The 17180-nt window shown below is 37.2% G+C and overlaps 1 protein-coding gene across 24 annotated transcripts in view; it reads right to left on the minus strand.

The window, feature by feature from the left end:
• Positions 1-17180, minus strand: part of dlg2 (discs, large homolog 2 (Drosophila)) — a 1682723-nt gene that overhangs the window by 859798 nt on the left and 805745 nt on the right. For 2 of the 24 annotated variants that reach the window (XM_039744370.1, XM_039744366.1), the window contains exon 1: positions 5113-5370. The exons of 20 other annotated variants lie outside the window; for them this stretch is intronic. In XM_039744370.1, the coding sequence (XP_039600304.1) occupies positions 5113-5214 (102 nt within the window). In that variant the 5' untranslated portion in view covers positions 5215-5370. Of the gene's footprint in view, positions 1-5112; positions 5371-17180 lie in introns of those variants that run through there. 2 more of the 24 variants (XM_039744381.1, XM_039744374.1) reach the window with 2 other exon arrangements.

Raw genomic sequence — 17180 nt, forward strand, 5'->3', positions numbered from 1 at the left:
AACAATGGCAACATGGCCGAAGTATGAAACATAAATGGTGCATTTAACTCAATTACATAAAACAGAGTGATACACAGAGGATAAATAAGGCACAAAACAGAAATAAAAAAACAAAACATGTGATCCCTATGGGGATATCTAATACAGGTAATATGCTCTGGCTTGACTACATTATCGCCTTAATGTTGCATACAAAGAAAGTTTCCATCACACCACCCCCCACCAGTCTCTAAAGACTCTATCCTGTCCTCCTAATGCCCACCATAGAAGTGCTTCCCTTAAGTCACCTCCTTTAACTAGGCTCATTTAGTTTCTACGCTCAAAAACAGTTTTAACCCCGGGCTCAAGGTGATTTCAGGGTCCAGGGGTAGACCTATATTTAAAAGTGACATCAGGCACATTGTGTCCTGTAGGCCTTAAAGGCAACCTCTCTTCTCCCTGTACTATTTGACACAAGATTTAAACCATGCAAATAAATGAACTTGAATGCTCCAGAAAGCCTAGAGATGTGGCACCATCTGGGACTGTTTACCCTCTAGTGGCCAGAAAGTTTTGCCACTACTGGTTTACCTTTCCTAGTCTGCAGTTCCTGTCCCATCCTTATCATATAGGTCTTTGAATAATCCCTCTTATGGGGCAATAGTGGGATAAAAATGGACAAATAGCAACCAGAAAAATTAAATTCCAATGATCTTATATTCCAACCCATTTAAGAGTAGTGCCATCACTGTGATAGAACAGTTTCAAACAATAATGTCTGCCTACAGTTCCTATTGCATTAATAATGCAAGACTTCTATGCACTCTCATCTATCTTGTGAAATACATTTGAAAATCACATTTCAGAAAATCAGTACAGTGAATTAATTACTCTAGCATCAAAGTAGTTGCATTCTTGCAGAAGACAATTCAGAAACTAGTTTTAACCCCTAGGGGTCTTCAAGTGTGAATGAATTTTTAGCGACTACTTAACGCCATAGGTGGAAGAACACAAACCGCCTGTAGCCACTGACAACCCAATAGGAACTGTGTGGTCCTGAAGGACTTAGAACCTCCCCCAGGTGGCACAGCATGTTCTCAGCAGCAGCAGTACAGATCATTTTAAAGCACTAGCAGTAACACATTTTTCAGACTTCCGAAATTTAAATCACAGTAACGAGTAGGAGCAAGCTGACGTTTTTTTAGCCAACACTGCCATGAATCTCACATCCTCCATCCCTTTAAAAATGGAACAGCGTGGATAGAATTTGGAAGCAGATCTCTTTCTAAACAGTTCACATTTTCGTCACCATGGGTACCACAATTAACCACTCAGCTCCAGCTACAAAGTGTCTGTGTGAAGAAGTGCCACAGGTATTAATGACTGCTGTTACATCACGAAATCCCAGCAGGCAGCAATGCTTCACATTTGCAGTTTTGGTTTTACCTGATAATCTAAGAAAAACAAGTTATCAGACAGGGATGTCAAGATGAGTAATTAAATGATCTACTTCTAATTATGCTGTTTTATTATTTATTCTGTGTTCAGTAGTGTTGTATAGAAAAATCATACAACTTTTCAGAATATTTTCATTTTTCTTTTCCAAAATCCTGACACAAGGACAAGAAACATCTGAACATGAGACTTTTTGGCTATGTGATCTGATTCAATATGTCACATAATCATAGTGCAGCTATTGATTTGTTTGTGCTGCGTAATAAATGCATATAGATAACACAAATTGTCCGTGGCAAGAGCACTCCCAGCAGATTTCATATAATCAAATTACTAGTCGGTTCCTAACTAGAGAACTTTAGGCATATTACAGAATCCCCTTTTTAACTATTCTTTACAAAAGAAGTACAAAATACCTTAAGTGGACACTACATTTTAATTCTTTTTTAGATAGCAGAATTATTGGACAGACATTAGTCAAACTTTCTGTTATTTACATACATACAAATAGTGATCAGAAAGTTTTGTGCATGAACCTGAAAGAGTATTCTAGAGTGCTGATTTTGTAAATGGACAAAGATTAGTTCCTGTGTATTAAAACACATGAATAACAAAAATATATGATTTGTTTTAAAGTGCATGTTTCTTATTTCAAAACATGCAAACTGAAAACCAAAGTCCCTGAATTTCTCAAGCTCAGACCCTAAAGTTGTTGATCACCCATTCTATAAACATCCTCAGACCTTTATAATCCAATTTATACTCACGGGAGTCCAAAGCAAGAATGTGTAATTTCTAATAATGCATTTTAACTTAAATTAGTTGTTGCTTTGGGATACAAAAGACTCAAAACATAGTACTCAAGTAAGCCAAAGTAAAATATGAATCACAAAATTGTGTGTAGCCATTACTAGTCATTACTAACTTATTCATTTTAAATTTCAGCCATCACTGATGCTTATACGATCCATTCAGGACTTGTTCTAACTTTATACCCAAACTCTGGCCAATGTTACACTGAACCCAAATTAAGTGAGCTAGTTAAAAGGTGAATGAATTATTATTACATAATATTTAAAAAATTTGATTCAACATCTCAATTGGGCGGCACGGTGGCACAGTGGGTAGCGCTGCTGCCTCGCAGTTAGGAGACCTGGGTTTGCTTCCCGGGTCCTCCCTGCGTGGAGTTTGCCTGTTCTCCCCATGTCTGCGTGGCTTTCCTCCGGGTGCTCCGGTTTCCTCCAACAGTCCAAAGACATGCATGTTAGGTGCATTGACAATCCTAAATTGTCCCTAATGTGTGCTTGATGTGTGGGTGTGTGTGCCCTGTGGTGAGCTGGCGCCCTGCCTGGGGTTTGTTTCCTGCCTTGTGCCCTGTGTTGGCTGGGATTGGCTCCAGCAGACCCCCATGACCCTGTAGTTAGGATATAGCGGGTTGGATAATGGATGAATGGATGGACATCTCAATTTTTATTTTTATTTCTTGCTACACCTGCTTCCCAATAATCCTAAACTGGATTGTCAGTTTTGAGAATGTAATGTTATGTTACAACAGTACTTTAAATCTATTAACCCAGAAAATCTTGACAAAATAGCAGTATTAAAGAACATCTTGTTTCATTGGTTCATATTTGAAATTCATATTTGAAAATCATTATCATTGCAAATATAAGGCTTATCTTAACAAAACAGTGTTTACATATTAGATTGTTTTTTCTTAATAGAGATTTTCCACAACCCAAATGATTATGTCTTTAAATACAATATTTTAAAAATGCAAAGGTTACATATCTTTAAAGATATTAAATATACAGTATCCTTTTCATGGGTTTGCCTGGTATTCCCTACAGTTTCTGTGCCCGAGCAGCCTCTTCTGAGTTTTTAAAATATTGAACTGTCTTGAAACCTGTTTCATTTTTACTTGACTGTTGTCCTCTCATTGATACAATCCTATATTTATCCAGACCTTTGTGAGAATTCATTTCACTCTTGACTGTTGTTGGTAGACCTCTGGTTCTTGATGAACTTACAACATGAAATGTTGAAATGTTGTACTTAATATTTGGAGAATGGGCAAAGCATGGACAACCATTTAAACATATTGGGAGGGAAGGGCTATTCTGCAAGACAAGTAGCATGAAAGCATTGCACTGATTTATCTAAAGCGGCACTGCTAAATGATCTGTATATCACTAAATGGGTCCTTGCACCCTCCACACCTATGTCTATTACTTGTATGTACACTTGCATATCAGTATTTAGAAATAAAATACATTTATTTATATTCCTACAATGGATGGCATCTTGTTCAGGGCTGATTTCTGTCTTGAGGCTAGTGCTGCCAGGATAGCCTCTGGCCCCTTTCAAACCTCAGTTGTATTAAGCAAGTTAGAGAATATCTTGGTAAATTAATGTTATACATATGTGCAATAAAAAAAAACTTCATGGAGACTCTGGAAGAGCAAATGCATAATTTAATGACTTAACATTGTGTATTAATGTGAAAAAAAGTGAAATAATAAGCAGTAAATATCCCTTTAATCATTACATGCCCATTGCCTTTATTTTCACAATTTTAATAGCCAACCACAGGCTCTAATTAACAGGGGTGTTTGGAGGACACAGCTCATGGTATGTGTGGGTGCGGAGATAATGTAAGTAGAGGCCAACTCAGGAAAAAAGGATGAAAAAAAAACTTTTAAAATTAAATGTGATCTGTGTGCTATATTCCTGAGCCTTAAGACGCAAAAAGGGTGCTGCTGGCTTTATGCTCACTGTATATTATTTTGAATAATATTTCCTTTTGGAATAATGAAAACAATCTACAGGAAGTTGTATTTATACTTTTATCTGTACCAACACTATATTATTATTGATTTTGTTCATAATGCAGATTTTACTAGGTTCTAGAACTTTAAAATGATTATTACCTTATTTCTTTTATAATCTGATTATAAAGACTTTTAGGTGGAAGCAATACAAACCACTGGTACAAAATTTGGTTAAGCACTTGTATTTCAGATTAAAATGTATACAATTACAACATACTTTGTTTATTTTTACATTACAGAATTCCATTGTTTTTAAGTATCAGTTCTTAATTTTGGATCAAACAGTCCACTAGTCACTTAGATATGAGCAAAATACAAATACATAAGTGAATAGTTTCTCTGCAAACTGTATAATGCAGAACAGCAAAGGCCTAGGGGAAAGGGGAAGAGGGGATTCACACAAGCAATAATTATCTTTGTAATAAAATTTACATCCAAAAGATGCAATTAGTATATTTTAGGGTGAGGGTGAGAGTGATATACAACAATTTAAATAGATTAGGGCAAAAAAAAAAAAAAACTTTAAACAGAAAATAGTAATTAGAAAACTAGTTATTACATACAACAAATACCTAAAGAAATTAAAACATAAACCTATAAAAACAGAAAAAATATTTTATTCTTTCAGTTTTATTAATAAAATACATCCACTTATATTAATCAGTTCAGCTACTTTGATTTGTAAATTTCATTCTAAGGAAAATGCATATAGAACTGCTGCCTCTACTGATAATCTGCTCCTTGCTTGATTTAAGCTTAGCACCCGCAACCTAGAGCATGCAGCTAGGAAAAATATTTAAGCAACATACAAACATCTATCATCACATGCACAGGATTCATTTCCTACCTTACATCCAAACATCAACGATAAAGTGTTGTTAGTGCATGCAACTTTGCAGTGGCAGAGCATGGGTGAGAAGCACTTTGGATTTTTGACAATAGGGGACATTCCTTTAGCACTGCAATGAAGACTGCTGCTTCAGGCAGAGGCACAAGTAGCCTTTTACAGCACATGGGACCGTGATCAGGCTCTGCTGAGGCGCTAGTTTACTCCGTGCTGATCTGAAGCAGCCTTCTTAAATCTAAAGCAGAGCACCATGATGAGATCATTTCTAGCTCAGTCTTTTCCCTCCCTCACTTCTTCCCTCCCCCGGCTTGCTCTCTCTTCTCTCGTCTCTCTCTCTCTCTCTCTCTCTCCCTCCCTCCTTTTCTTTTATTTAATCAAATAACAGGTCTGTTCTGATTGGAAGAATTTTACATTCTCCTTGCAAAAAGCATGTTGCACCAAAAGGAAACGGCAGGCAAACAGATGGGTGGACAGACACGCTTAGGCACACACAGATAGATAGTTAGAGAGATGGAATGAGCATAATAATTTACACAGTCTGACAAAACACGACTAAATCACTTTTAAAAATGCTGCAGTTTTCCCTTTTTGGTGCTAAGCCAAGGAAATACGGCAGTGGACAAAAATTGCTATTCAGAATCAACAGTATCCTTAAGTTATTAAGATTCATTGCAGGATGGGATTCTGAGCTTTGCATAAATAACACAATCTGCTCTCTCAGTAATAAACAAGAATGAAGGTGAGACTGCATTTGGACAGTAGCTGCACTCATGACTTAATACCGTACCAGGAAGCCACACACATCACAGTAGTTGTTTCAATTAATCCATCCTATCTATGCAAACATGTACACATTCAGTACATCAACAGTGTGGATTCAAGAAGGAAAACAGGTCCATTCGTACTTGGATGCAGCTGCTAACCTAGCAAATCCTTAACAATGTAAAAATCTGGTAGCAAATGAACTATTTTAAGACACATCTTATTTTCACTTTTATCCAAGTTGATTGTCATTATTATTAATTAATGAAATTACATTCTTTTCATTGTGTCAATTACTATTGATCTTATTTAACTTCAGTGTTTTAAGCTGTTTTTTAATTCATTGTTATTTTTGATAACACAGAAAGGCAAATTCACTCCATGATGGTTTTTGTAATGCTAATTTAAACCTTTATTCTCAAAGTAAAAAAGCATTTAGCTGCAGGTTGCCATGCAGGAGAATGCAATCTAGTATGAAGGAACATCGCAGTCAACTAGTAATATGCTTGGGGAAATAATGTCTGAGCAGCAACCAAATTTTGTCTGTGGCAAACTGCCATGTTTTCCGGGAGTGCTTGACAGCAGTGAGCAAATGTGTGTGCCAGAGTGTGTGTGTGTGTGTGTGTGTGTGTGTTTGTGTGTGTGTGTGTGTGTTTGTGTCAGAAACAAAAACGCACTTTCTTCTTTTTATATTTAGGTGATACATTTCACTTTCTAACTATTATCAGACCTAACAACTTAAATCTAAATAACTACTAAAAAGTCAAATCTTTAACACACTTTGCAGTATTCGCAAACAAAATTAACAGCCAAAAAAAAGATGCCCAGAGGATTGTGTCAAAGAGCCTGCAAAAATATCTTCAGTGGGCTTTTCAAGGCAGCTGGACAAAGCTTAAGGTGGATATTAACTGCTGTTCTGTTGAAAACAGCTGTCACCATCACAATAAGCTTCTTCTTGGCTGTGAGTTTAATGAAAACTAAAAGAGTTACATAAGCAAAGACTGAAAGTGGGAAATTAAGTGTGACTTTTTGTGAAAAACTAGCTTTAATTTGCTCATCATATACAGTATATACAATTCAGTTAAACCAACACACAAATATCCTTGAAAGCATATTATTATAATAAAATAATTGCCATTTCAATAATAAAAAGCAATTAATCAAAATAATTAAATTATTTTAAAATATGAGGAAGCTGAAATCATTTAGGCTACAGTCTAAAGATGGGCTAAACCTTCTGACAGCATATTGGAATATTTTAGAATATTGGCTTTACTTACTTACTTATTGCTAAATAACACAAACATGTATGCTGTGACTAACAGATAAACTACAAGCAGCCCTAAGTGATTTCTGCTTTATAAGTCCTACTACGAATAATTAAAGTGTTTGTTAACATGTTTTTGAATATCATAAACTGACAAACAGGGGTACACAATACGTCAATATTCTAGAGCGTTGTCAGCTTATAAAAACAATATATATATATATATATATTCCACTAGTTTTATAACATCCTGCAAAAAAATTCAATTATTTCACAATATTAGAAAGCTGCAGTCATTCATGTGGGATACCTACAGTTTAGTTCGACAGACAAGGAAAAATCTTTGTATATCTTTGTTACAAAATAACAGACTGCTGATTCGAAACCATGACACTACACTTTAAAAATAAAAAAAGGTGAAAGCATCCTGGATGCTAATCCAAAACAGTAGAGGCAGCAAAACTATATGAATATTCCTTGGGTTTCTCTGCTTTGTTTTTTTTCTCCACATAATCTAGTTTTGCTCCCAAAGACATACAGATTTGGTTAATTGATTGTTCTAAACTGGTGATGCGTGTGTATGAGTATATGTGGCACTGTGATGGTCTGGCACCTCATTTAGGTTTGGTTTCTCCCTTGCATATATAGTGTTGCATGGCACCGTGTTGAGAACTTTATGTGATGTAGAAAACTGAATTCATGTTTGTTTGGTTATGGAGCATCTTGAGAAAACAATATCAAGTGATTACAATTTCAGTATAGTTCACAGAAATGAAAGAATTATTTAAATGCGTCAAAAGAGACCAACCACTTTTCAAGGTTACACATTAGAAAAAATTTGGACGTGAGCATCAGTAGGCTTTGCACCCTGGGAACCAAGTTATCAGAACTATTCAAAAACATTTCAGTAATTATTTAACAATCTGATACTGATCTTTCAGATAATAAAATAGGTCAATACGACAGCAATTGATGAGAAAAAAATCATAATTAATTACAGAATTATGGCATTTGAGGGTTCCTCTAGAGTGCCTCTTTCTCTTTCATGATTTGGCTCAAAAACTAATCTTATAACAGGCTTAAGTTTCGAGTTTGGTATTTTTCTGTCCAGCCTGACACCAAACATCGAGATATCAATGCTTTCATTCCATCGAAAACTGGAGAGTAAAATTTTTGACGAATCTAAAGCTTTTGCTCTGCCCCCATAGACGATTATGGTTATGGTGGGGGAGGGAACAAAACAAAGAACACACTGCAACAAGCCCAACTGCTGGATTCTTGTGAAGTGAAACACTTCATCAAAGTATGATTATGACTTTTTTAGCAAAACAAGGAGGACTGATACCGGAACAGTGGTAGCTATACCAGATAGAACCATAATGTGACACAGCATTCATCAGTAGATATTTGGATGGTAGCAAGAGTACAGAATGTACCGGTTATAATACTTTTATAGAAGTTGAAAAGCCCTAAACTGTGCCAGGTGGTGAAGTACTGTGAACTTTTGAAGCTGTGAGATAACTGCTAACTACAGTAAAGTGTCACTGATTAATGAGAGTAATTAGAACAGAAAGAATTACCAGATACAAAAGTAATGGCAATAACAGCTCTGATAAAGGAGCAGATTCATATTCTAGTTTTCTTTAAAACATTAATGTTTATAAAAATAATACCTCAAAAAAGGCTTGTTTTACAAACTGTTTGCATAGCTCATTATGAACAGTTTATAAATATTGTAGTCAAGTTAATCGAGAGATTGGACGAGCACTACAATTGTGTATGTGTCCATAATGCACTCACTTGTTATAAGGCGATTAACAGCAGAAAGTCATAATTACATTAAAGGTAATCTAAGGTGAAAATTGTTTGCTTTTGTTGAAAGTGGCTTCATAAAATAAATAAGATGTAAAAAATGTTTGAAGTAAATAGAAAATATCACAAACAAAGAATTGGTCTAGTTTTAGAATTTCTTTAGTTTCTCTATGAAAAATAAGATATATACACTACCATTTAGAAAACACAGTTAGTGTCTAGCAGTGGATTAAATATGTATTACCTGCAACAGACAAGGAGAAGGCAGCCAGAGTCGGTTCAGATCTTAGATACCACACATCAAAAGTAATCTATAAATATTTAGTTTTGTGTAACAGGGATGGACAAAACAAATTAGAAAGGAAGGAAATGTACCCATTCTTAAAAAAGGCTAGCTTCAATCAATGATGCTATGTTAATAGGTTTTATAAATCACTGTAATCTATACAAACACAGAAAATACTCTCGCTCTATACAACGGCTGCACTGACTGCATAATAATAATTTGTAAAAATGTCTCAGCATTGAAAAGGAGCTCAGCTGATAATGAAATATTCTAAACCTGATTAATCCAACTCAGGGTTTTTAGAGCTGGGGCCTATTGTGGCAGCACAAGGTTCAAGGTAGGAAACTACGGCACTGACCAGAGTGGCAGTGCACGAGAGGGTCCTCTCATGCACATACCTGCATTACACTTACATCAAGCCAATTTGAAATCAGCAATCAGCTTAAAGCTGATGTCACATTACATGGCTTCTAGTCGTTTTGGTTATGTTAGACTTGCTGACTACTGGGCATGTCACATTTAATGATCAACCTTTCAGTACAGTCATACTCAACCCTTTTTATGACAGCCAGTAATGTGCTGCCTGTATGAAGAGGTAACAGGTATGGCAGGTTCAGGTACAATCTTGCTCCTTTCTTTTTTCACTATTGTCATGGTATGAAAAACACAAGACATCAGATAAATGAGCTTCTCTTCTCTTTGTGAGGTCCAAATCATGCATGTTCCTTATTCCTCTTCACTACATTCTATTAACTAAACTTCCAGATGAGCATTCATTGGTTGTCAGCTCTGATGCACACAGAGCCTGCCCCTACAACTAAAGAAAAAAATCAAATCTGTTTCTGTCATAGATTAAGTTGTTGGGCATGTCACATTATACAACCGGCTTCATGGGAGCACACTACCGACTGCCCCTAACTCGCTATAATTGTGTAAAAAGAGGGCTATGACTGAAAATCACTGGAATAGTCCTTTAATGTGACATGACAAAATTGTGTAGGCACAGGCAGAACATCTAAATTCCACACAGATAAACACATGGCTTGGGATTAGAATTTAGAATTTAGTTCTATGAGGTGGCAAAACTACCCACTGTGTTACTGTAAATAAGCATGTTATTGTTAATAAAATCAATGAGATGAATGAGTAGAGAGCAGCCATTTAATGTGCTACCAGACCAACAAAGACTTGCAAGAAGCAAAAAGGGTACTGCAGCATCATGGGACATGGGATGGATCCATCTAGTGTGATATAGGAAGGCAAAGCAGTTTTTCACAGGAAACTATCCTTGAGATTTTCTCAGGGTTTTTTTCTTGAGGTTTCAGGCACTGAACAAGCAGTATGGAAACAGGGGGAAGGAGTACATCAGCTAAGCTGATCAGTGCTATTTAATGAATAAAATATTCCATTGCAATACATTCTTTCATAATGGTGCAAGAGAAAGGTAATGTTGGTTGTAAATGTAAATGCTGGTTGTAAATCTAAACAAAAATCTTACTATACTCTGTACATGTGACAATAATAATTCTTTGAATTTATATAGCGCTTTTCTCACTACTCAATGCACTCAGCAATTGCAGGTTAAGGGCCTTGCTCAAGGACCCAACAGAGCAGAGTCCCTTTTGGCATTTACGTGATTCGAACCGGCAACCTTCCGATTGCTAGTGCAGATCCCTAGCCTCAGAGCCACCACTCCGCACACTACTACTATTACTGTGACTGCTACTAGGATTACTAAAAATAGACCCCTGAAATGGTTTTTGGAAAGCATGCCTATATATCATAGGAGTGGGCATGTGAAAACTTTGTGGAGAAAAAGTCCTGAATGTGATAAGGATGGCACAGAAGTAAATTATTGCTGGAAAAAAAATTGGACAGACAGCATGTTTGAAAGTAATAGTACAGGGACCAGCAGTTATCTCTGTGCAGCTCCTTTAGGAGTGCTCAAGCTCCTCTTTAATCCCTTTTAAATGTGCTTGCTTAAACCAGGAGGGTATGCTACGAGAGGTGAAACATTACAGTGCTTTAAATTGCATGTAATCTAACTTTACAGATGACCTCTGCAATGGATGTGTAACTTTAGGATAGGACAGAGAGATCAGCAATAGAAAAGGAATGACACACGGTTAAAAGGGGGATCATGTTGATGATATACCTAAGCATTTGCGCATTAAAAAGTTACTTATTTATTACTTTTTTATTTAATGCTATGGTTTTCCCTTTTTTTTAAATATTTATCATTTAGTTTTGATGCTAACGATATGCTTCTTTTTCAAATGAATTTTCAAAAGTCTTCAATCTCTAGGTTATTTAGTGCTGCATGAAAATCTAGCTGTTTTACAACTTGTAATATTCCAAGTGACATTTTCACAGTCTGCTTAATTTCAGTTTCATCAGTTTGTCAAATCCCTTTACAGGTGCTGGAAATGTAAATTTTGGCCCTGGCAGAGAAAGGGTTCAGGATTAGTCAACTGAGAGGAAAGTGAGTCTGTACCCTTCAGAGAGGAAGAGAGCAACACACCTCTGCTGATGGAGGGGCAGAAAGGACACACTCCTGTCAGGAGGAGAGCAGTGTGCTGTAACTGATGGACAGTGAGGCTGTACCTGGAGCTCTGGAACAGAACAATGTGGCACAATAAATATGGAGGAAAAGCGTCTGTGTGACGAATGGAGCAGAATGCTGTCAGGTTCTGCAGATACATGTTTTTATTTTTGCATTATTATTTGAAATTTTCCTTGAAATACATTGAACATCTTATTTAAATATCAAAACACAGTAGTAAAACACAATGCAACATAAAAAACACAGCAAATACAATAATATGTTCTGTAGGAATTCCACTGAACGATACGTTTAGCCCTTATGCAATAAAAATACTATTTTCCTATCTTTTCTTTATAATTTTATTATGGGGTATTACAAATTTCTGTCGAAATTAATTTTCTTTCCATCACAACATTTGCTAGCGATGCAGTGGCCATCATGGAGACTGTGCACACATGCCACCACAGCCATTTTATAAAAAGTCCAACCTTCATATTTCAGGCTTTGCCAAACTTTAATGACAAATAAACAACTTAAGTGGACAATTTTTTTTCTGAGTAACAATTTTGGACCAGTTACTAACTTAACTCAGCTTTGCTTAGTACTTAACAGAGTCTTCTTTCAGACTCTGGCCAGATTCTATTTAAGCCCATGTCACTTTATATACTTTTTCTAGTGATTTTCAGTTGCAGGCTTCATTTACACAATCTTAGAAAGCTGCAGTTGCAAATTTCTTGTGACCATCTCTTGTGTAGTCTGATATCCCCAGTGACTCAGTCTGCGCCACACCCAAATCAGGTTTCATTTTTGCCTTATGTCATAGGGACAAGCTTATGTGTGAGAACTGACAACCAACACATGTTTACCTGGAAATACAGTATATAATAGAGTATATAAAGCAGCTTCAAGAGATAAGGAATGTGGCTGTTTTGGACCTGACAAACAGAAGATATACTGGTCTGTTTGATGTCTTGTGTTTTATGTAATAAAAAGAGAAAAAGAGCAGAGATTGCAGTTGAACTTGCCATATCTGTTAACAAGTCACATAGCACTGGTTCATGAGGCAGCGAGTTATTGGCTGTCAGGAAGAGAGGCAAGCTCATGATACGAGGGATGTTCAAAAAGTTTCTGAATTTGATTTAGCTACATTTATTAAGAATTTCAAAAACAAATTACTTAACTTTTCTACATAGTCACCTTCTTTTGTGATGCAGTTTTTCCAACATTGTACCAACTTTTTAATGACTTCACCATTGCCAATGAAAATATAAAAGTGCGGAAACTTTTTTAATTTCCCTTATACTTTGGAAATGTGAAATTGTGCTGGAATGTCATTGTAAAGTCATTTAATTTGACATACCTGCAATTTATAGTTGAGTAATATGTAATGCTCAGGCAACAAGCTAAGCAATGGCAGTCATCAAGTTTTATATCACCTAGACTAGAAACCCTTGTACTATAAGTTCAGCTTTAGTTAACTAATTCTGATGCTACCTAGACTCTTAGTCACTCCCTCTGAATACACAGTTATTATGTGCCCCATCCTGGACAAATCTATATAGTCATGGCACACACTACAAATGATGAATGGGCTAAATAACAACTGGCAATGTAGACCCAAATGAGGTAGTGAAAGGCATACTGTGGTCTGTGGTGAATTTCAGGCTAGAAATGTTTTACATTTGCAGTTTTCCCTCCAAAAAAGCAAAGATAACTACAGACTGTTGTGCCATAACCTTAGGTTGCTATGATGGGCATGCATTACAGCTATAGGTGCCCCAATCAGAAATTGATGAAGGCAAGATGTAACCCGCGGTAGCAGGCCATATTTGGGGTCTCTCACCCAAGGGTTGACAAGGGATACTATCTAAAGAGAAAGATAGATATGAAACTGGACCATAAATAACTAACTGATTGCTTCCTTTAAGAGAGAAATCCTATACATAGCCAAAAAGGAAAAAAATGTAGAATCATGGGATGATACATTAATAGAATAGTAAGACTACAAATGTGGGTTTTATTGTAACTGCATACATATTGCACATTGCATTCATGATGTACAGTTTATATAGTGTAGACACACATGCATATATACATATATATATATATATATATATATAAATAAATAAATAAATAAATAAATAAATATATATATATATATATATATATACTGCTCAAAAGAATTAAAGGAACACTTTTTAATCAGAGTATAGCATAAAGTCAATGAAACTTATGGGATATTAATCTGGTCAGTTAAGTAGCAGAGGGGTTGTTAATCAGTTTCAGCTGCTGTGGTGTTAATGAAATTAACAACAGATGCACTAGAGGGCAACAATGAGATGACCCCAAAACAGGAATGGTTTAACAGGTGGAGGCCACTGACATTTTTCCCTCCTCATCTTTTCTGACTGTTTCTTCACTAGTTTTGCATTTGGCTACAGTCAGTGTCACTACTGGTAGCATGAGGCGATACCTGGACCCTACAGAGGTTGCACAGGTAGTCCAACTTCTCCAGGATGGCACATCAATACGTGTCATTGCCAGAAGGTTTGCTGTGTCTCCTGCACAGTCTCAAGGGCATGGAGGAGATTCTAGGAGACAAGCAGTTACTCTAGGAGAGCTGGAGAGGGCCATAGAAGGTCCATAACCCATCAGCAGGACCAGTATCTGCTCCTTTGGGCAAGGAGGAACAGGATGAGCACTGCCAGAGCCCTACAAAATGACCTCCAGCAGGCCACTGGTGTGAATGTCTCTGACCAAACAATCAGAAACAGACTTCATGAGGGTTGCCTGAGGGCCCAAATGTCTACTGCCCTGTGCTCACTGCACAGCACCGGGGAGCTCAATTGGCATTTGCCATAGAATACCAGAATTGGCAGGTCCACCACTGGCATCCTGTGCTTTTCACAGATGAGAGCAGGTTCACCCTGAGTATATGTGAAAGACGTGAAAGGGTCAGGAGAAGCCATGGAGAATATTATGCTGCCTGTAACATCGTTTAGCATGACTGGTTTGGTGGTGGGTCAGTGATGATCTTGGAGGCATATCCATGGAGCGACTCACAGACCTCTACAGGCTAGACAACGGCATCTTGACTGCCATTAGGTATCAGGATGAAATCCTTGGACCCATTGTCAGACCCTACGCTGGTGCAGTAGGTCCTGGTTTCCTCTAATGCACGACAATGCCCGGCCTCATGTGGCAAGAGTATGCAGGCAGTACCTGGAGGATGAAGGAATTGAAACAATTGAATGGCCTTCACGATCCCCTGACTTAAACCCAATAGAACATCTGTGGGACATTATGTTTCGGTCCATTAGGCGCCGCCAGGTTGCTCCTCACACTGTACAACAGCTCAGGGATGCCTTCATACAGATCTGGGAGGAAATGCCACAAGACACCATCCGTCGTCTCATTAGGAGCATGCCCGACGTTGTCAAGCATGCATACAAGCTCGTGGGGGCCACACAAGATACTGAAAAGCATTTTGAGTAGCAGAAATTAAGTTTTTGAAAAAATGGATTAGCCTGCCACATCTTCATTTCACTCTGATTTTAGGGTGTCTACACAATTGAGCCCTCTGTAGGCAGAAAACTTTTATTTCCATTAAAAGACTTGGCATCCTTTTGTTCCTAAGACATTGCCCTGTCGTTATTTGTATAGATATCCAACTTCATATTGAGATCTGATGTATCTAATGTGTTTCTTTAAAGTGTTCCTTTAATTTAATTAATAGACCTTACCAGCTCAGGCCCCTCTGATGTCACGTCCGGGCTTGATCCAATGATTGATGAACACGTGCCCGATCCTTATGACCTCACTTGCTGTCTTCCCCTTTAAAAGCCTGCCCTCTTTTCCCTTTTCCCTCAGTCTTGTTTTGGACTCGGTTGTATGCACTTCAGTGCTATGTATTTCTATAAAAGAACGACTTTGCACCCAGGATACCAGATTATACGGATGGCTGCCCCAAACCTTTATCTGAGTATGTCTCATTCTTGTGACTATATATATATATATATATATATATATATATATATATATATATATATATATATATATATATATATATATATATATATATATATATATATATATATATATATATATGTGGAGTTTACATGTTTTCCCTGTAGTCACGTGGGCTTCCTCCAGGATTCACAATTTCCTCCCATAGTCCAAACAGATAAGGTCAATTGGTGATGCTATATTGGATCATAGTCAATATGTGTTGTGTGTGTGTGTGTGTTTGCCCCCTGATAGACTGCTGCCCTATCCAGTGACTGATCCTGCCTTGAGCACTCTTCTTGCTCCACAATCCCTGCCAATCTGTGCAAGATAAGTGGGTTTGAAAATGTATGGGCACATACTGTACATATGCACACTTGATACGATTTAAGAGGGCAGAATGGGAGGGGGGCTGAGTGGAAAGAGGATTTCATGATTAATAACTTCAGTTTCTGTGCCATTGCCAGGCAAGATGAAGTCCCTCCCAAAAAAATAGTGACATCACATCTGCTTCTTCTTGACCCCACCCCTTCTGCTTCCCAGAGGAAATGAGAAGACAAAAACAAGAAGTTGTTTTCAGTCCACAAATAGATGCTTTAAGAAGTGTTTACAAAAGCATTGTATCCTAGAGAAAAAAAATTACCTTATTTCTTTTTTTTTTTTGTTGAAATGTTTACTTTTCCACCATTAACTTTCCCCTGTTGGGAATCAAACTCTTTTTATGGCTTTTTTGTGTCTCTTTTTATGACATACATATCTATCTATCTATCTACACATATATACAGTTAGGTCCATAAATATTTGGACAGAGGCAACTTTTTTCTAATTTTGGTTCTGTACATTACCACAATGAATTTTAAATGAAACAACTCAGATGCAGTTGAAGTGCAGACTTTCAGCTTTAATTCAGTGGGTTGAACAAAAGATTGCATAAAATGTGAGGCAACTAAAGCATTTTTAACACAATCCCTTCATTTCAGGGGCTCAAAAGTAATTGGACAATTGACTCAAAGGCTATTTCATGGGCAGGTGTGGGCAAGTCCGTCGTTATGTCATTATCAGTTAAGCAGATAAAAGGCCTGGAGTTGATTTGAGGTGTGGTGCTTGCATGTGGAAGATTTTGCTGTGAACAGGCAACATGCGGTCAAAGGAGCTCTCCAATGCAGGTGAAAGAAGCCATCCTTAAGCTGCGAAAACAGAAAAAACCCATCCGAGAAATTGCTACAATATTACGAGTGGCAAAATCTACAGTTTGGTACATCCTGAGAAAGAAAGCAAGCACTGGTGAACTCAGCAACGCAAAAAGACCTGGACGTCCACGGAAGACAACAGTGGTGGATGATCGCAGAATCATTTCCATGGTGAAGAAAAACCCCTTCACAACAGCCAAC

Source organism: Polypterus senegalus, chromosome 2, assembly GCF_016835505.1.
Source record: "Polypterus senegalus isolate Bchr_013 chromosome 2, ASM1683550v1, whole genome shotgun sequence".
NCBI lineage: Eukaryota > Metazoa > Chordata > Cladistia > Polypteriformes > Polypteridae > Polypterus > Polypterus senegalus.